Below are 21324 nucleotides of genomic sequence, written 5' to 3' on the forward strand. Positions count from 1 at the left end.
ATCTCAATGCAGGTGCGCGGGCTTTTTAAAAATCTTTCAGCGTTAACTTTAACCCGAATAATCCAGTCGTTATATTACGATCACTTCGATCACTCCATTTCCTCGAGAAAAGTAGTGGATAGAGGGCGCTGAATTATTCGAGTTACGTTAACTTCGGAATCTTCTTCTTCTTTCAGTTTCCGCACTCCATCATAATATTGGGTAACATTTACAATTATATATTTACATCAAAAATTAAATAAAGAAATAATAACTTGTTTTTTTGATTTTCACTTTACATATCCAATATAAGATAAAACTATTTACAAGTTGTTACCAATGTCATCCTATTGCAAATACAAATACTATGAATTCAAGGGAAATGATTAGAATTCCTACAAAATTGAAAATAGCTACTGGGAGTTACATTCTGCAAACAGTTAGAGCCAAGTTTAAAAGTAATACAGAACTGTCTATATGCAAACTGTGTAATGAAACAGAAGAAACTTTACCACATTTCTTATTAACGTGTAAAAGTTTAGAAGATATCAGAAACCCAATTTTGGAAGATTTAATTAATTCCTGTAGTGAAGAGTTAGCTGCTTTTAATATGAAAGGTGAACATTTTGACATTTTACAACTGATCATAGATCCTTTTACTTACATGACAATGTTAAGAAATGAAAAAGTTTTTAAAGTGATACAGAACATTATAGATCCAAAATGTAGGCGATTATGTTACAATCTCCATTGTGAAAGATATAGACTGTTGCAATTAGATGATATAAAGAAAAAGAAAAGAAAGTAGATAATAACATTTTATGAATCCTAAGTGTCGATTGGTTGTCTACTCTCAAACAGTGATATCTTTAGATAAATATTTTAGATTTTAAAATATTTAATGATTTGATGATATTGACATTAAGCCCAATTTTATCGTCAAGAATATGATGTACAATGTATATAGTGTATAGTGATATTGGTGGAAGATATATTTTTATTCATGATGTGAAAAACCAATACTCGGAAGAGGTGTGCCTACATTGGCAGAATGTATATTACAGATTACAGTTACAATTAGGTGTAGTATTGGTTAGGAACAGATATATAGGAATCTGTTCTCTGAAGGCTTCAACTGTGGTACATTGGACAGCAGTAACTGGTAAAAGTTTCCATTGAATGATTGTCCTTGGATAGAATGAAAATTTATATGAGTCTTTTTTTGCCTGAGTGAATGTGAGTGTGTTGTCTTGCTCGACTGTCTGATGGTATTAACAAGTTCGTGTGGCATATTTCTACTTGGTGGTGTGAAGAAAAATATAAGTCTTGTTCTTATTCTTCTAAGTTCGGATTATAGCTACGCTCCCGATTAAACCAGTAACATGCCAGGCCGGCCGTAACTACATGGAGTCAAATGAGGCAAATGCCTCATGTGGGAAATTTAAAAAAAAACCCTGAAACAAGACTATCTTCATATCAATCTGAATCGTTTTCACGGAAAGTGTCTTGCAAGAAGCAAGTTCTCTTCACTCTCTGATATCGCCCCTGTATGTTTTTTGTGATCCCGATGATGTTTCTATTTTACTTTTAGTTTTCAGAGTTGATGGTCTAAAAAAAATGTTTGTACTTCTGTGTTCCGGGTTTGTCTTTTGTTCATTTATTGTCCTACTTTATAACTATAGTCTGCAGAGTGTTGATTTTCATTTGTAAAGTGGGGTTTTGCAATGTTGCAAGTCTACCGATGTCCAGACATTGTACGAGAAACTATTTTAAGAATATACGATGCTACTGGACATAGAAAAAAAATGTCGTTTCTGCATGGAGAATTGAACTTGATATCAAAGAATACAAAACTGGCTCTTTTTTGTAGATAAAACTAGATAGCTGACATGGTATAAATTAAAGTCAGACCACCAATTTCCCGGTATCAAATCATCTTTAAAAAAAACGTCAATGTATTGCCATATGACCTTTTACATTGAAGGATTAAACTTGCATGAAGTCTTGTTCATGCAGACTCTTTAACAGAAAATAAAAGAATATGGAGTAAACGTGCACAGGACCTAATCTCACACAAAGTCAATGCATAGAAAAAAAATACAAATCACCATTGGCCAAAGTTTTTTTTCCTATTCTTCATCTTGATAGTTGATGGAAGGTCTTCAACAATAAAAGAATCATTAATACCGCAAAACAAGGTCAAGATGGTCCTTAGTGTTGACTTAACATGCTTAAGCAGTACTAGTACTTAAAGTATAATACTGCATTGTCACTATATTTAAATCTAGTCACACTAAAAAAAATCACCAAAGTCTGAATTAAGCACAAGAACAGACAGACATAATGATTATGAGAATTCCGGTTTTTGCTTTATCCTACATATCGGTCTACTTTTAATGTTGTCCCCGTAAACATAAAAGTCTAAAATTACAATGAATCTATGTTTTTGCTTTGAGACAAGAATATTGTCGAAAGAAATAGCTAAAAATTAATTGCGTTTTAATGGAAGAAAGAGTCCGGGAAACGCTCATAATGCACGATTTTGCGTTATTTTTCTCAGATCTTCTGGGGGCCTTGAGCGGAATGCATCGAAATGGGGTATAAATTAAATCCCTTCTTGAGGGAGGACAATATTAGGGGGTCCGTTAACATGTTAACAACAACACCTCGATTTTGGCAAAAACAATTAAACAAAATGCAGAAATGCTGATAGCAGTTAACAAAGTGGGTTGAAAACAGTTAACAGCTTAAATGGATCTCAGATAACAGTTAACAACACCTTGAAAAGGGCCATAACAGGTTAACACAAAAAGGTATTCCCCCCCCCTTCTTGTTTGAAAAATTAATAAATTAATATAAGATTCCTTATATCATCATGTCGATGTTGATAACGAGAATGTCTGTTTACATACATTTTGTACATGCGCAAGCGCATGTATGTAACCAGGAGCACATATATTGTTAAGTATACTCTTCCAAGATGTAACGTATAATCTGGTTGAATGTGATATGTCACAAGTATTAGATGTATGCTTTTATATCTGAGGGGTTTCGCCCCGAAGATATGAAACGACTACTTTGGATAGAATAACATAGAAGTATCGATATTTTTTTTTATCTTTTCTTTTGTTTTCTAAAACGAGCAATTAGTTTTGATAAATAGGAATAATGTCATTATCTCAAATTTCAGTCAAGATGCAAAACCACTTTCAGAACGGTTTCATAGTTAATGATTTGGGATGAAATCTTAACTTAAATTTTTGAATGTAGATATATAAGAATGTGAGCTGTGTTATACATGTTTTTATGACAGCCTTAGTAGGACAATCACATATCTGTAGGACACATGAAACGGAAACATGCATTGATTGATTTATTAATTGATTAATTGATTGATTGATTGATTGATTGATTGATTGATTGATTGATTGATTGATTGATTGTTTGGTTGGTTGGTTAAACACTTTAATTGTTGAAATGTAAAGTTTATGAAATTGCAAATAAAATATTGAATCTATATTATATGTATACTAGTACGTGATATGTCCTACCTTCTTGTGCTTTTATCAGCAAAGTACATAACAGTACAAACAAACTCATTTTTGTTTCTTTTTATTCAAGTTAAAAGAAAACATAAATAAGGCCGTTAGTTTTCTCGTTTAAATTGTTTTACATTTTCATATTGGGGCCTTTTATAGCTGACTATGCGGTATGGACTTTGCTCATTGTTGAAGGCGGTACTGTGACCTATAGTTGTTCATGTCTGTTTCATTTTGGTCTCTTGTGGACAGTTGTCTCATTGGTAATCATACATTTTTTTTGTACCACATCTTCTTTTTTGTACAAACAATAACTGTAGATTTCCTCTTGTGAAAAAATTCTATAATTTAGTCATACATAGAAGTTATCTTTGTTGTTACCATAGCAACTATATTACTGATATTAAATAGTTAAACTTTATATCAATTTTGTTCTTCTTTGTATTAATACAATGATTCACTAGTCATAATGTATTCACGTTGATTATTTAAGGTGTAAAATATTTTAAAATGTACATAATACATAAAAAAGGATAAAATACGTAAAAATGTGATATTTTAGCTTAGTCGGCCTACCATTTTTATGACGCTATAACAAGAAAACAGCAAGAGATAACTATAAAATTCTTGGTGATTTATAAGCTCCATATCATAGACATCAATTTAAAGAAATATCAATAGATTCTGAAGTGGTGCTGATTTTGCCCCTTATAGCCCCTGTTAAGTTGTATTTTAAAAAGCTGTATATTTTATATGTAACAAGTTGTGAATAAAGTGTTTGTCTTGTCAGAGGATCCTTTCGCACTGTCATTTTTCTATATCCAGTGGATCGTGGAATTGGGATCAAGCCACTAATTTGGCATCAACATTAGAAATATCACAGATAATCGAGCAGATTTTGATCACTACCTTTTCTAATAAACAAAACAATAACATCTTATCATTTTTCGATTTTTTTCAAACAATGCTTGAGTACCTTCTATACATAAAGGAGGATCGATCAACAGCTGTTCCCTACAATTATCGTTACGGTACGATTTCTATAATAATTACCATATCTAAAATTTTAGAAAGTCATATATTTACAAGGTTAATATATGAATTCTTGAATAATAAAACTGGAGGCTCTCAAGAGCCTGTGTCGCTCACCTTGGTCTATGTGCATATTAACAATGGACACAGATAAATTCATGACAAAATGGTGTTTGGTGATGGTAATGTGTTTGTAGATCTTTCTTTACTGAACATTCTTGTTGCTACAATTATCTCTATCTATAATGAACTTGGCCAAGTAATTACAGTGGAAAATATTTCCTAAAAATTTACAAAAAAATAACCAAAATTTATGAAAATTGTTAACAATTGACTATAAAGGGCAATAACTCCAGTAGTTTTAGAGGAGAAGATTTTTGTAAAAGCTAACGACGCCGGACGCCGGACGCAAAGTAATGAGAAACGCTCACTTGGCCCTATGGGCCAGTGAGCTAAAAAGGTTACATATGAGAATAAGAATAAGAATATTTATTGAATCTAATTAAAGGCCCGTTTCCGAGCATATACACATTAATTATACAGTAATTGTAAAGATACATTACATTAAATACAAATGCTTAAATAACTATACTCCATACTAGATGGTGTTTAAAAATAAATAGAATAGAATATTTTGTCACATAAAAATTAAATTTAAAAATAAACTTCATCACTACTACATGTATATTTAGTTTTTGGAATGCAAATTTTCATTTATTCAAAACAAGTGCTTATTCTGTCATATATAGACTATTGTAGTATAGTTTAGAGAAATTTATTCCAAAAATATTCAAACATTAAATAGCAAAAATCATACTTGAATGTGATATTACTGTTCTGTCTGATTTTATATTTATTTTTATTTAAAGTGGTTATCATTTACAGAAAGAATAAAAATAAAAGATAAAATATAATATAGACAATTATAAATGGTCTAAAACCGGATTACTTGATTACTAAAAACAATTTTCAGTAAAAAATAGAAAAAAAAAAAACAATAATCATTGAGTTTTCAAGTAACATCTTAGATTCATTAGGAAACATGCAACATATGATAGAAAAAGGCGTACCTTACAACCTTACAAATCACAATTACAAAAATTATGTGCAACACTATGGTTGATATAACAGCTCTGACATCGAGTAGTAGCCAGTTACTTACTGGGTGGAGACTGTTCTTCGTTAGGCTTACTAGGTTGATCAGATTGTTTGACTACTGTTAATCGTACAACTTTAGTTGTTGTCTTTAATGCTGCCACTGCACCCTCGTGTGTGACATTTTCTAAGTTTGAACTATTTACCTGAAACCATACAATTCTTATTTTGAATCATTGAGACACAATTTATGATTATATGCAAACTCATTTAATTGTTTCAGATTAATTGGCTAGCGTTGTATCAGCTTGCAGTGGCGGATCAAGGAGGGGGTCCGGGTTTGAACAACCCCATCATTGGCAATCATATCATATCTTCTCTTTATAAGCCAATGGTAAATGTAGCAAATGGTGATACACATCTGTTGCAGGCCAGACAAAACTATATCAGGCAATACAAAAAACTGCATCAGGCTATACAAAACTGTACTCGGTAAGGAAGAACATAAGCTTTTGATCATTGAAGTCAAGGTCTGATGAACCCTTCCAGAAGGTCTTAGGAAATGCACACCTTATAATCATTCAACGCACCACATATATATTGACCTACTTCTATACATTCTGATAATTGGACCTAATAACGTAATTTTAGCCTTGATCATTAGTATATTAGGTGAAGTCGAAGTAAGGTGAACTCTTGTCTGAAAGGCATGTAGCCATACACCAAAAATAATTATCCTATTACTCATAATAAGTAAGAAATTCACCTGAAAAAAAACCCAACTAATAAGCAGTTGCTGAACCATGAAAATATGGAAAAATACAACGAAAACTTCGTAAAATTAAACATATAATGTATAAAGCCTCAATGCCTGCTATCCTCTGACAAATAAAACTTAATACCAATTGTGTACGCCACTGCTGCCACCGGAATATAACCCTTATGTCTCGCATTCTGCCACTTTCGTAGAAGGCAACACAAAAAGCACCACCTAATAAATACAGCTATGAGTTTGTCACGAGTTGCCAGATGGTCATCTTTTTCATTAAATGTAATTATAATTATCAAAATAACCCCTAATAATTACAACTATGAGTTTGTCGCCAGTTGTCAGATAGCCATCTTGTTCATAATATGTAAGTGTAATTATCAAAATAACCCCTAATAATTACAGCTATGAGTTTTTCGCAAGTTGTCACATAGTCATCTTGTTCATTATATGTAATTGTAATTATCAAAATAACCCCTAATAATTACAGCTATGAGTTTTCACCAGTTGTCAGATAGTCATCTTGTTCATTATGTGTAATTGTAATTATCAAAATAACCCCTAATAATTACAGCTATGAATTTTTCGCCACTTGTCAGATAGTCATCATGTTCATTATATGTAAGTGTAATTATCAAAATAACCCTTAATAATTACAGCTATGAGTTTTTCGTCAGTTGTCAGATAGTCATCTTGTTCATTGTATGCAAGTGTCATTTTTAAAATAACCCCTAATAATTACAGCTATGAGTTTTTCGCCAGTTGTCAGATAGTCATCTTGTTCATTATATGTAAGTGTAATTATCAAAATAACCCCTAATAATTACAGCTATGAGTTTTTCGCCAGTTGTCAGATAGTCATCTTGTTCATTATATGTATTTGTAATTATCAAAATAACCCCTAATAATTACAGCTATGAGTTTTTCGCCAGTTGTCAGATAGTCATCTTGTTCATTATATGTAAGTGTAATTATCAAAATAACCCCTAATAATTACAGCTATGAGTTTTTCGTCAGTTGTCAGATAGTCATCTTGTTCATTATATGTAAGTGTAATTATCAAAATAACCCCTAATAATTACAGCTATGAGTTTTTCACCAGTTGTCAGATAGTCATCTTGTTCATTATATGTAAGTGTAATTATCAAAATAACCCCTAATAATTACAGCTATGAGTTTTTCGCCAGTTGTCAGATAGTCATCTTGTTCATTATATGTAAGTTTAACACATGACATGAGTAAAATCTCTTTGTTCTTACTGTGCTATAATATGAATAATGCACAGCAAAGGTGTGCATTAACTACCTCAGATATACTGCACAGTTCAAATCTATTTTTACCTTTAGGGGCAGTTCCTAGATTTTGAAGGGGCGTTATTCTATCAAATTAAAAAAATATCGCCGAGTGTAGCGAGACTAAAAACAATATTGACTATTTCTAGCTAAAACACGATACTTTGTCCAATACTAGGGTGACGACATGTTAGCAATAACTATAACGTAATTATCAAAATAACTCCCAATAATTACAGCTATGAGTTTTTTGCCAGCTGTCAAATGGCCATCTTGTTCATTATATGTAATTGTAATTATCAAAATAACACCTAATAATTACAACTATGAGTTTTTCGTCAGTTGTCAGATGGTCATCATGTTCATTATATGTAATTGTAATTATCAAAATAACCCCTAATAATTACAGCTATGAGTTGTTAGCCAGTTGTCAGATGGTCATCTTGTTCATTACATATAAGTGTAATTATCAAAATAACCCCTTATAATTACAGCTATGAGTTTTTCACCAGTTGTCAGATAGTCATCTTGCTTATTATATGTAATTGTAATTATCAAAATAATCCCTAATAAATACAGCTATGAGTTTTTCGCCAGTTGTCAGATAGTAATCTTGTTCATTATATGTAAGTGTAATGATCAAAATAACCCTTAATAATTACAGCTATGAGTTTGTCACCAGTTCTCAGATGGCAATCTTGTTCATTATATGTAATTGTAATTATCAAAATAACAACTAATAATTACAGCTATGAGTTTGTCACCAGTTATCAGATGGCCATCTTGTTCATTATATGTAATTGTAATAAATAATTATCAAAGTGACCCCTAATAATTAGAGCTATGAGTTTTTCGCCAGTTGTCAGATAGTCATATTAATCATTATATGTAATTGTAATTATCAATATGACCAATAAAAATTACAGCTATGAAATTGTCGCCAGTATTCAGATGGTCATTCTATCTTGTTCATGATATGTATTTGTAATTATCAAATTAACCCATAATGATTACAGTTATAAGTTTTTCGCCAGTTGTCATATGGCCATCTTGCTCAATATATGTAATTGTAATTATCAAAATAACCCCTAATAATTACAGCTATGAATTTTTCGCCACTTGTCAGATAGTCATCATGTTCATTATATGTAAGTGTAATTATCAAAATAACCCCTAATAATTACAGCTATGAGTTTTTCGTCAGTTGTCAGATAGTCATCTTGTTCATTGTATGTAAGTGTCATTTTTAAAATAACCCCTAATAATTACAGCTATGAGTTTTTTCGCCAGTTGTCAGATAGTCATCTTGTTCATTATATGTAAGTGTAATTATCAAAATAACCCCGAATAATTACAGCTATGAGTTTTTCGCCAGTTGTCAGATAGTCATCTTGTTCATTATATGTATTTGTAATTATCAAAATAACCCCTAATAATTACAGCTATGAGTTTTTCGCCAGTTGTCAGATAGTCATCTTGTTCATTATATGTAAGTGTAATTATCAAAATAACCCCTAATAATTACAGCTATGAGTTTTTCGTCAGTTGTCAGATAGTCATCTTGTTCATTATATGTAAGTGTAATTATCAAAATAACCCCTAATAATTACAGCTATGAGTTTTTCACCAGTTGTCAGATAGTCATCTTGTTCATTATATGTAAGTGTAATTATCAAAATAACCCCTAATAATTACAGCTATGAGTTTTTCGCCAGTTGTCAGATAGTCATCTTGTTCATTATATGTAAGTTTGACACATGACATGAGTAAAATCTCTTTGTTCTTACTGTGCTATAATATGAATAATGCACAGCAAAGGTGTGCATTAACTACCTCAGATATACTGCACAGTTCAAATCTATTTTTACCTTTAGGGGCAGTTCCTAGATTTTGAAGGGGCGTTATTCTATCAAATTAAAAAAATATCGCCGAGTGTAGCGAGACTAAAAACAATATTGACTATTTTTAGCTAAAACACGATACTTTGTCCAATACTAGGGTGACGACATGTTAGCAATAACTATAACGTAATTATCAAAATAACTCCCAATAATTACAGCTATGAGTTTTTTGCCAGCTGTCAAATGGCCATCTTGTTCATTATATGTAATTGTAATTATCAAAATAACACCTAATAATTACAACTATGAGTTTTTCGTCAGTTGTCAGATGGTCATCATGTTCATTATATGTAATTGTAATTATCAAAATAACCCCTAATAATTACAGCTATGAGTTGTTAGCCAGTTGTCAGATGGTCATCTTGTTCATTACATATAAGTGTAATTATCAAAATAACCCCTTATAATTACAGCTATGAGTTTTTTACCAGTTGTCAGATAGTCATCTTGCTTATTATATGTAATTGTAATTATCAAAATAATCCCTAATAAATACAGCTATGAGTTTTTCGCCAGTTGTCAGATAGTAATCTTGTTCATTATATGTAAGTGTAATGATCAAAATAACCCTTAATAATTACAGCTATGAGTTTGTCACCAGTTCTCAGATGGCAATCTTGTTCATTATATGTAATTGTAATTATCAAAATAACAACTAATAATTACAGCTATGAGTTTGTCACCAGTTATCAGATGGCCATCTTGTTCATTATATGTAATTGTAATAAATAATTATCAAAGTGACCCCTAATAATTAGAGCTATGAGTTTTTCGCCAGTTGTCAGATAGTCATATTAATCATTATATGTAATTGTAATTATCAATATGACCAATAAAAATTACAGCTATGAAATTGTCGCCAGTATTCAGATGGTCATTCTATCTTGTTCATGATATGTATTTGTAATTATCAAATTAACCCATAATGATTACAGTTATAAGTTTTTCGCCAGTTGTCATATGGCCATCTTGCTCAATATATGTAATTGTAATTATCAAAATAACCCTTAATAATTACAGCTATGAATTTTTCGCCACTTGTCAGATAGTCATCATGTTCATTATATGTAAGTGTAATTATCAAAATAACCCCTAATAATTACAGCTATGAGGTTTTCGTCAGTTGTCAGATAGTCATCTTGTTCATTGTATGTAAGTGTCATTTTTAAAATAACCCCTAATAATTACAGCTATGAGTTTTTTCGCCAGTTGTCAGATAGTCATCTTGTTCATTATATGTAAGTGTAATTATCAAAATAACCCCGAATAATTACAGCTATGAGTTTTTCGCCAGTTGTCAGATAGTCATCTTGTTCATTATATGTATTTGTAATTATCAAAATAACCCCTAATAATTACAGCTATGAGTTTTTCGCCAGTTGTCAGATAGTCATCTTGTTCATTATATGTAAGTGTAATTATCAAAATAACCCCTAATAATTACAGCTATGAGTTTTTCGTCAGTTGTCAGATAGTCATCTTGTTCATTATATGTAAGTGTAATTATCAAAATAACCCCTAATAATTACAGCTATGAGTTTTTCACCAGTTGTCAGATAGTCATCTTGTTCATTATATGTAAGTGTAATTATCAAAATAACCCCTAATAATTACAGCTATGAGTTTTTCGCCAGTTGTCAGATAGTCATCTTGTTCATTATATGTAAGTTTAACACATGACATGAGTAAAATCTCTTTGTTCTTACTGTGCTATAATATGAATAATGCACAGCAAAGGTGTGCATTAACTACCTCAGATATACTGCACAGTTCAAATCTATTTTTACTTTTAGGGGCAGTTCCTAGATTTTGAAGGGGCGTTATTCTATCAAATTGAAAAAATATCGCCGAGTGTAGCGAGACTAAAAACAATATTGACTATTTTTAGCTAAAACACGATACTTTGTCCAATACTAGGGTGACGACATGTTAGCAATAACTATAACGTAATTATCAAAATAACTCCCAATAATTACAGCTATGAGTTTTTTGCCAGCTGTCAAATGGCCATCTTGTTCATTATATGTAATTGTAATTATCAAAATAATCCCTAATAAATACAGCTATGAGTTTTTCGCCAGTTGTCAGATAGTAATCTTGTTCATTATATGTAAGTGTAATGATCAAAATAACCCCTAATAATTACAGCTATGAGTTTGTCACCAGTTCTCAGATGGCAATCTTGTTCATTATATGTAATTGTAATTATCAAAATAACAACTAATAATTACAGCTTTGAGTTTGTCACCAGTTATCAGATGGCCATCTTGTTCATTATATGTAATTGTAATAAATAATTATCAAAGTGACCCCTAATAATTACAGCTATGAGTTTTTCGCCAGTTGTCAGATAGTCATATTAATCATTATATGTAATTGTAATTATCAATATGACCCATAAAAATTACAGCTATGAAATTGTCGCCAGTATTCAGATGGTCATTCTATCTTGTTCATGATATGTATTTGTAATTATCAAATTAACCCATAATAATTACAGTTATAAGTTTTTCGCCAGTTGTCAGATGGCCATCTTGCTCAATATATGTAATTGTAATTATTCAAATAACCCCTAATAATTACAGCTATGAGTTTGTCGCCAGTTGTCAGATGGTCATCTTGTTCATTATATGTACGTGTAATTATAAAAATAACCCCTAATAGTTACAGCTATGAGTTTTCGTCAGTTGTCAGATAGTCACCTTGTTCATTATATGTAAGTGTAATTTTTAAAATAACCCCTAATAATAACAGCTATGAGTTTTTCGCCAGTTGTCAGATAGTCATCTTGTTCATTATATGTAAGTGTAATTATCAAAATAACCCTTAATAATTACAGCTATGAGTTTTTCGCCAGTTGTTCATTATATGTAAGTGTAATTATCAAAATAACCCCCAATAATTACAGCTATGAGTTTTTTGCCAGCTGTCAAATGGCCATCTTGTTCATTATATGTAATTGTAATTATCAAAATAACCCCCAATAATTACAGCTATGAGTTTTTCGCCAGTTGTCAGATAGTCATCTTGTTCATTATATGTAATTGTCATTATCAAAATAACAACTAATAGTTACAGCTATGAGTTTGTCACCAGTTACCAGATAGCCATCTTGTTCATTATATGAAATTGTAATAAATAAGTATCAAAGTGACCCCTAATAATTACAGCTTTGAGTTTTTCGCCAGTTGTCAGATAGTCATCTTGTTCATTATATGAATTGTAATAAATAATTATCAAAGTGACCCCTAATAATTACAGCTATGAGTTTGTCGCCAGTTGGCAGATGGTCATCTTATCTTGTTCATGATATGTAATTGTAATAATCAAATTAACCCATAATAATTACAGCTATGAGTTTTTCGCCAGTTGTCAAATGGCCATCTTGTTCATTATATGTAATTGTAATAAATAATTATCAAAATAACCCTTAATAATTACAGCTATGAGTTTGTCACCAGTTGTCAGATAGTCATCTTGTTCGTTTTATTTAATTGTTATAAATAATTATCAAAATAACCCCTATTAATTACAGCTATGAGTTTTTCGCCAGTTGTCAGATAGCAATCTTATTCGTTATATGTAATTGTAATAAATAATTATCAAAATGACCCCTAATAATTACAGCTATGAGTTTGTCGCCAGTTGTCAGATAGTCATCTTGTTCATTATATGTAATTGCAATGATCAAAGTAACCCCTAATAATTACAGCTATGAGTTTGTCACCAATTGCCAGACGGCCATCTTGTTCAGCAGCTCCACCTTTAATAATCTTTGTTACAAAAATTCCATTGTCCCCGGGGTTGTGCTGATTACCAATTCCACCAGCAATACTAAAACCAAAACCTAAAACATAATATTAATCTAGTATATTCTTATTATCAATTTATTCAACCCTCATCTCTGCTTTCATCACAATAATTTTATATAAAGTGGAATTTCATAATTTTTGTTCTAATGAAGAGCACTAAAACCTAACTAATTTGAAATCTCTATTGTGTTTGATCATTAACATTGAATGCCATGTTACTTTAATAACAACTATTTTGTTTAACATATAATTTATGATTGACAAAATCAAGATGTTTTTCCTTTGAGTTATCATCATGAAAATTGCACCACAAGCATTACCTACAACCAGGTCATACGAATAAAACGGCTTTGCTCGACCAATGATAATGCAAAAAGGCGACAACAATAAATTGGCAGACACCTAAAAATTGGTGCTACAAAAGAAAAGATACTGATACAGATTTTTTTCTAGTGCTAGGCTACAAATGCTGTGTATCTTCTACAACGTTAATGTGGTAAACATAGTATGTTGGCGAATCAGAACATCCATTTCATAAACGAATGAACTGACATCGTAGCTACTATGAATGCAAGATCATCCTCTCAGTCGAAATTTGAGATACCCTTGCCATACTTAGGCAAATTTCCAATTGACCATTACAATCACAGACCACAACATTGCTTGTTCTGGGGAGGATAGACTCTCTCTGGAATGATTTTGGATTAAACAAAAAAATAACTTTGGCATTACTTTACCATCGGTCAATGGTGTCCATTGGACACACATTTAAAAAAAAATCGCCGGTTTTATGTGCTTTATAAATAATCACTGATTTTGATAGATTTCAATCATTAATATTTCAGATAATAAAAAAGATAAATGCATATTTTGTTTCGACTTTCAGAAACTAGCTGTTATAGTTTATAGTGTGTTCTTTAGTGGTACAGTTAAATCACTTTCCCAGGTTAGGGGATTTAAGCAGCCACTTTCTTTATGTGCCTGTCCCAAGTCAGGAGCCTGTACTTCAGTGCTTGTCGTTGGTTCATGTCTGTCATATTTGTTTTTTTTCCAAAAATAAATTGCTATTAATATCGCCGTTAGTTTTCTCGATTGAATTGTTCATATTTGTCTCATTTGCAATCTTACCACATCTCCTTATTATTTATGTTATTATATTTAACGTGCCAAAGTTGTATGCAAAATTTAAGAAAAACCCATGTCATAGCCGTTTTACTGTAACGTGACCTAAACTCAAAGCACAGTATGGAACTATTGCTCCTGAACATTGTACATGATTAAAGTACCTGGGAAAAAACAAATTTGTAGGGTTTTTCCTGTGACATTTTTCTTTCTGTATGATTTCTGTTTATAAAAAGTGTAGGTTCTTAAATATGAACTATAATAACTATGTTTGTCTTTTCAATGTAATATTTATGTTTCTTGTTTATATTCTTTTCATTTTAAATAATGCTTACATTCAAAAAGTCAAAATTGCAAAATTAATGGTTTTGTTGTGTTAATATTTATTTGTGATATGTTATAACTGTTATTACCTAAAGTTCCAGAGACTAGTTCAATGATATTTACATGCTGCAAAAGTAAAAACATAAAATAAAATGCATCTCACTTCATCGAAATCTATGAGATCCAATATATTTTAATCAATTCTAAAATGTGATAGCCTAATATGAAAAAATCCAAGAGATGTAGTTTAACAATAACTGTAACAATAACTGACCCAAGAAGTAATATAGAAAATTATTCAACAAGTGACAAAACAGCACATTAGTTCACATGAATTAATTATCACAGTGACTGTTGTTTGACGATAAGTTGAATATTTTTTAACAATAATTTCTTGGATCAGTTATTCTTTTAATCAATAAAATGTCCCCATGTTTTCATAAAAGTTTTAGCTTCATATAATGACTAAACATGTTTACAGTGGTGTTGAATTATCACATGTGCTTTTAAGTTTGTAATACATTACAAACTTGCAGGAGTTTCAGCTATAAATGAAACGATGTACAGGATTGATAAGCTACAAGCTGAATCCCCCCTTTTTTAATAGGTTTTCGGTAGTAAGAAAGCAATTAGTTCGAAGCCTCCGCATCGTTCAACTTATTTTACTGTCTCCGGAATTATGTTGTATGTAGAGAAAAGTTTCGGTATATGAGACAATATCTGAAAAAGTCTAATTTTTGGCAATAAGACAAAACACAAAAAAAATCTTTAGACCCGGTATTTTAATAGCACAAATCGAAGAACACACATTGGGGATCTAGGAACTGTTGTCTGTAATTCAAACAATTGTTGAATAAGGAAACAATGGCAATTTTAAAAATGGTACAAAAAAAATCCAGTTTTTTCCTGTTACCAAAGTGAAACAATTTTAAAAAGTTTCTAATGGGAAAAAGGTATAAGTTTTAGACACTATTTGTGGTTTACTAGTATATCCTGCAATAGTTTATCAAATGCCAATTATTGATTTTAGCATTCGCAATACAAAAGGTTTAGAAATATACTTATTATAGTCAGATATGTCGGTAACATGAAAGAATCTTGAGTAACAGGACAACGGTAACAGGTCAGAGTTGGTAACAGAAAGGAATTTTCTGCTTTATTTTATAGTTTAAGAAAAATACATTATTTTAGATTGGTCAGAATTGGAAGATAACAGCAAACAATGTCATTTATCCTTTGAAAATGTATTTGCAAGATGAAAAATCTGCATAGGTAATGAAAAATTCTAAATTAAATTCCTTTCTGTTACTATCTACTATACTAGAATTGCACAATGTTCTCTGCTGTTATCAAAAGCAAAAAAACCTATTTTTTCATTCAATATACTGTATATTATTTTGAAATTTATTTGATATAGTGGTGATAACTTATATTAAATGAAATGGTTGGCATATAGTAGGTTAACTTTTTTGATTCTTCAGTGAAATTGTCTTTAACGTCCTTCTTGTTACTGATTATGTTTATGCTGTTACCTTTTATCAGGTAACATGACAGAAAAGGAATTACGCGATAGTTTTTGTCCTTTTTATCACATTAAATGTAAGTGTATTTCCTGTTACATATAACTTTTAAAAAGATGATATAAAACAAAAACACTTTCTGTTGTGGTGCACACTTAAAAATATTATCAAAAAGTGCAAGAAAAAGCTGTAACAGGATAGAACACCAATAATTATTTTTCTATAAATTCGTACCTTGGATGGGCTTAAATTTTCAAAACTGGCCGCCTCTCCAACTATTTCTTTGTACTAATGCATTCAGGAAATGATGCTCTTCACAATGCATTATGTGAAAATAACTCTTGGTCTTGTAAACGTTTCCACAGGAAAAAAAACCCCAGTGGTAGCAGGAAGGAAATTACCCCTGGAGACAATTTTTTTCTCTCTTAAATTTGCAAAATTTTATTACATGCTTTAGGTGTGATATAAAACCATTTAAAAAGACATATTAGGGGCAATTTTATTATATAATATATCATATATGTGAGAATCGGACGCCTGTTTAATTAATTTGGATATTATTTGAATAATTTAGTTTAAAAAAAACACAGGGGACAACATGATTTGAGGGGGTTGAACAGATATATAAGAATGAGTGTTTAATTGGCAGGAGGTGGTGCATTATATACTTATTGGCATGACACAGGATATGTTCTTCTCATATATTTTATGATAGTATGATACTAAACCCCTAACGGGAGGGATTGTGCCTGATATTCATATGATGAAGACATAATATTTCAATCAGATTAATTGAGGTCTACAGCTGGCATGTCAGTTAACTGCTAGTAGTCTGTTGTTATTTATGTATTATTGTCATTTTATTTATTTTCTTTTATTACATCTTTTGACATCGAACTCGGACTTCTCTTGAACTGAATTTTAATGTGCGTATTGTTAGGCGTTTACTTTTCTACATTGGCTAGAGGTATAGGGGGAGGGTTGAGATCTCATAAACATGTTTAACCCCGCCGCAATTTTGCGCCTGTCTCAAGTCAAGAGCCTCTGGCCTTTGTTAGTCTTGTATGATTTTTTATTTTAGTTTCTTGTGTATAATTCGGAGTTTAGAATGACGTCCATTATCACTGTACTAGTAAACATATTTTTAGGGGCCAGCTGAAGGACACCTACGGGTGCGGGAATTCTCGCTACATTGAAGACCCATTGGTGGCCATCGGCTGTTGTCTGCTCTATGGTCGGGTTGTTGTCCCTTTGACACATTCCCCATTTCCTTTCTCAAATTTATTTAGTTTATACTGAAACTTAAAATATCTCAAAATCTCAATTTAATCATATGACAAATATAACATCAACGATACTTTACCATCGACTCTAACTTGTCTTCCTGCAGTAGATCAGCTTCGGTTTTTCCATCATCCCTTAATCTTTGGAAATGAGAATGACAAAATATTAAGTATAAATGAAAATTGCAGAGAACAGGTCCTTTTTCCATCTTAAATATCCCAAATGATAAATCAAGAAGTAGTAGTTCTCCTATGCAATTGATTCAGGCTTACTAGAAAATACTGTGGCTAGGATTTTTTTAGATATGAAAATGGCGGGGGGGGGGGGGGGGGGGGTTGCTGTTTGCCTTCGTGTCTGAGACTGACTGGTTTGAATCTTGTATGAATTTTGTCATACTTCTGTTTGAATTTATAACAATTCCCAATGATGGAATATTGTAAATTCGTATATGCGTCAAAGTAACCTGGTACTATTTCAAGGAAGAAAATTAATATTCACTCTATATGTACCAAGTGTTAGACTAGTTTTATTGATATCAAAGAAATTTCTTGTTCTTCCCAAACGGAAGATTTTATACACACAGAAGTACTTAACAATATAACAAAATTATTTTCATTTACCTGTGTATAATATGACGCAGGATTTTTCAAAAGTGATGATTTTCTAAAATTTGTTTAATATTTAACAGTGCTATATCATACTTTAACTATGTTTAAACCTGTTTATTGACTTGTGACCTTAATTTTTTTTAGTAATAATTTTTATAACATATGAATTTGCATTCAGGTATCACAGATCAAATTTATTCTTTAATTGCAATTGTGTGTTAATTTTGATTCTGTTAAGCCTTTCAATTGATATTTTATAGTGTGCCTTTCTATGTTGTGATGGTATACTTTTGTTTCAGAAGGTTTGGTACCATTAAACGTTAATCCCGGGCCCTTTATAGCTTGCTAGCTAGGCTCCGTGTTGAAGGTCGTACATTGACCTATAATGGTTTACTTTTAAAAAATGTTACTTGGATGGCGAGTTGTCTCATTGGCACGCATACCACATCTTCCTATATCTAAGTAAACGTGAATATGACAGCTTTCTTATCCAAGTTTTGATTTATTCTGATATCGTGTGTAGATTCAAATGTTGCGGAACTTTTCTGGTTGTTTCCGATAAACTGACTTATAAGGTATAGCTTACGCATTGTTTGCCGCCTGGATAATTGCCTTTATAACTTCCTTGTAGAAAGCAGATAGGTTTAGCTCTTTACAGCTGTATGGTTTTAGTTCCTTTAACATGTTTAAACTATCATCAAGTTCGTCATTTTCCACTTTTAAAGCTTTGTATCCATTTAAAAATGTTACCCCATGTTCCTCAGCTAAAACTGTCTCTAAACTTGAACATATAGCGGTTGAAGAAGCCAGGACTCGTTCTTTACTTTCCACTGTATTCTGCATTTCTTGTTTCTCAAATTTCTCAAAATCATTTATTTCTGAAATTTGTATTGCTTTTTTTTGTTCAATTACGCTTTGAACATCCATAACCGCCGAATCTATTTTTGATCGAAGGTGCTGTGCATCTTCGCCAACTGATTTCAATGCCACGGAACGAATTTCGTCGATAGCGCTTGTAAGACTTTGCAGTTTTACTTTCATTTCGGCAATTTGTCTCTTTACAGAACTGCGAACGTCATTCACGATAGTCTCTATTTCAGAAAAGTCGTGCCCGTTATGTTTGATAGCCACGCATTTACTGCATATCAATATTTTGCACGTTGTACAGTACAGAGAAAATTCTTGCTTGTGGGTGGAACATATAGAAATTGAGCTAAAACTTAACCGATCTATACGTTTCAAGTCTGTAATTGAATGGTATTTAGTCGCAGGAATTTTATCGTGAGTCGTTCGACAAGGCCCACACATTGCTGCCTCGCATTCGTAGCAGAAATTCATGCCATTGTTTGTATTACACAAACCACATTTAGTTGTCGATATCTGCGCCATTTTCTTATCAGGAAGTTGTTTAGATTTTATCTTCAATTTACCTTCCCGTATGATATACAAATACAGGTCAACCATGGAAGTAAATATTTAAATACTACTTTCATAGGTCAAAAGATAACACCAAGCGATAAACGTAACGGGATCAAAGTACTGAAATACTGAACATCGGATGACGCAAGTTCTGGTGGATGGTCACAAGCACTTGTCTCAGAAAAATGAATGTATCTCTATACCTGAAAGTAAGGTTAAAGTACATAAACGTTACTGTGTGGATGATGAATAAATGACAGGGAATTTAACCTCACTGTAATAACTATTAAATTAATTGTAGTGATATAATCATCTGTTATCTGATGGTATACATACTCTGGTTTATTGTTAGATATTATATCAATAATATTTGTAGAACAGCTAAATATAATTTTCATTTATTTGTAGATCATTCTTTTCTACTATTCTACTTAATTTAGACTTGTTTATATATATAAACGAGTCTAAATTGAAAACTACGTTCAAACCTATGATTGCGTTGGTTAAATCAGTTTGTATTGTTACGGCAAGATATTTAGTAGATGTTTCTTGTTGCAAAGTGTGCCCATGTAAGATGTTACTTGGAAGACTGAACACTTGTCCGGATGGAAGGACATGAGCCAGTCCTCTTCCCACTATGCTGCTGCTTTTAGGTCTTCTTGTAATTTTTCTGAGTCATGTTTATTTTTTATGGTTTGGTAAATTATGCTGTCATCTGCGAAAAGTCTAAGAGTGCCATGTTTTTTAGATAATCATTCAGATCGTTTATTTATGTACACCAGGAATAGGATAGGACCTAGTACCGTTCCTTGAGGTACTCCTGATGTGACATGTATTTGTTCAGATTCGGTGCCTTCCAGTAACACCGTTTGTGTGAAGTGAGAGAAACTTGTCTTCTATCCAGTTTAATGTTTTGTCATCGACACCATAGTGTTTAAGTTTATGAAGTAGTCTTTTGTGAGGGACTTTGCCAAATGCTTTGGCAAAGTCCATCATAATTACATCAGTTTGAATGTTATCATTACTATATTTTGCCAGTTCTTGTATGAATGATACTAACTGGGTTTTGCAAGATCTTGAGGAGCGAAACCCATGTTGTAGATCGTATAGAATGTTGTTATTTTCTAGATGTGCCGTGATATTGCTTGCTAATATGTGCTCCATGATCTTACATAGGATGCATGTTAGGGATATAGGCCTGTAGTTGATAGGGTTATGTTTATCTCCCTTTTAAAATACTGGGCAAACGTTGGCATGCATCCAGTCAATAGGAATTTTACGGTGTTCAGGAATTTTTCAAAGATCAACGATACTATGGGTGCGATGTCAGTACTTAATTCTTTAAGCACGCCCATATATGCCATCTGGCCCTGTGACCTTGTGTGGGTTAATCTTTTCTAATAGTTTGAGTATGCCTTTCTCTAAAATTTGTATGGTGTTCATTTTTGGATGGTTAGAAATTCCCATGTCAGGTATTGTTTCACTGGATGTTTCTGTTGAGAATGCCTTCTGAAATTGGTTGTTTAGCAAATTGGCCCTTTCTTCGATGTAATCAGTAAGTATGCCATCTTTTCTTAATGCTGAAATGCCTGAACTGTCATTTTGCATGTTTTTAATGTAACTGTACA

The 21324-nt window shown here is 31.8% G+C and overlaps 1 protein-coding gene across 1 annotated transcript; it reads right to left on the reverse strand.

The window, feature by feature from the left end:
* Nucleotides 1–5023: 5023 nt before the first annotated feature.
* On the reverse strand, nucleotides 5024–19695 carry LOC143044589 (uncharacterized). Its single transcript, XM_076216652.1, has 5 exons — nucleotides 18864–19695; nucleotides 17749–17809; nucleotides 14955–14991; nucleotides 13318–13454; nucleotides 5024–5851 (listed from the first exon to the last, which is right to left on the reverse strand). The coding sequence occupies exons 1-5, from the start codon at nucleotides 19664–19666 to the stop codon at nucleotides 5705–5707; spliced, it is 1185 nt and encodes a 394-aa protein (XP_076072767.1). The 5' UTR covers nucleotides 19667–19695; the 3' UTR covers nucleotides 5024–5704.
* Nucleotides 19696–21324: the final 1629 nt, after the last annotated feature.

Source organism: Mytilus galloprovincialis, chromosome 9 (genome assembly GCF_965363235.1).
Source record: "Mytilus galloprovincialis chromosome 9, xbMytGall1.hap1.1, whole genome shotgun sequence".
Taxonomy (NCBI): Eukaryota; Metazoa; Mollusca; class Bivalvia; order Mytilida; family Mytilidae; genus Mytilus; species Mytilus galloprovincialis.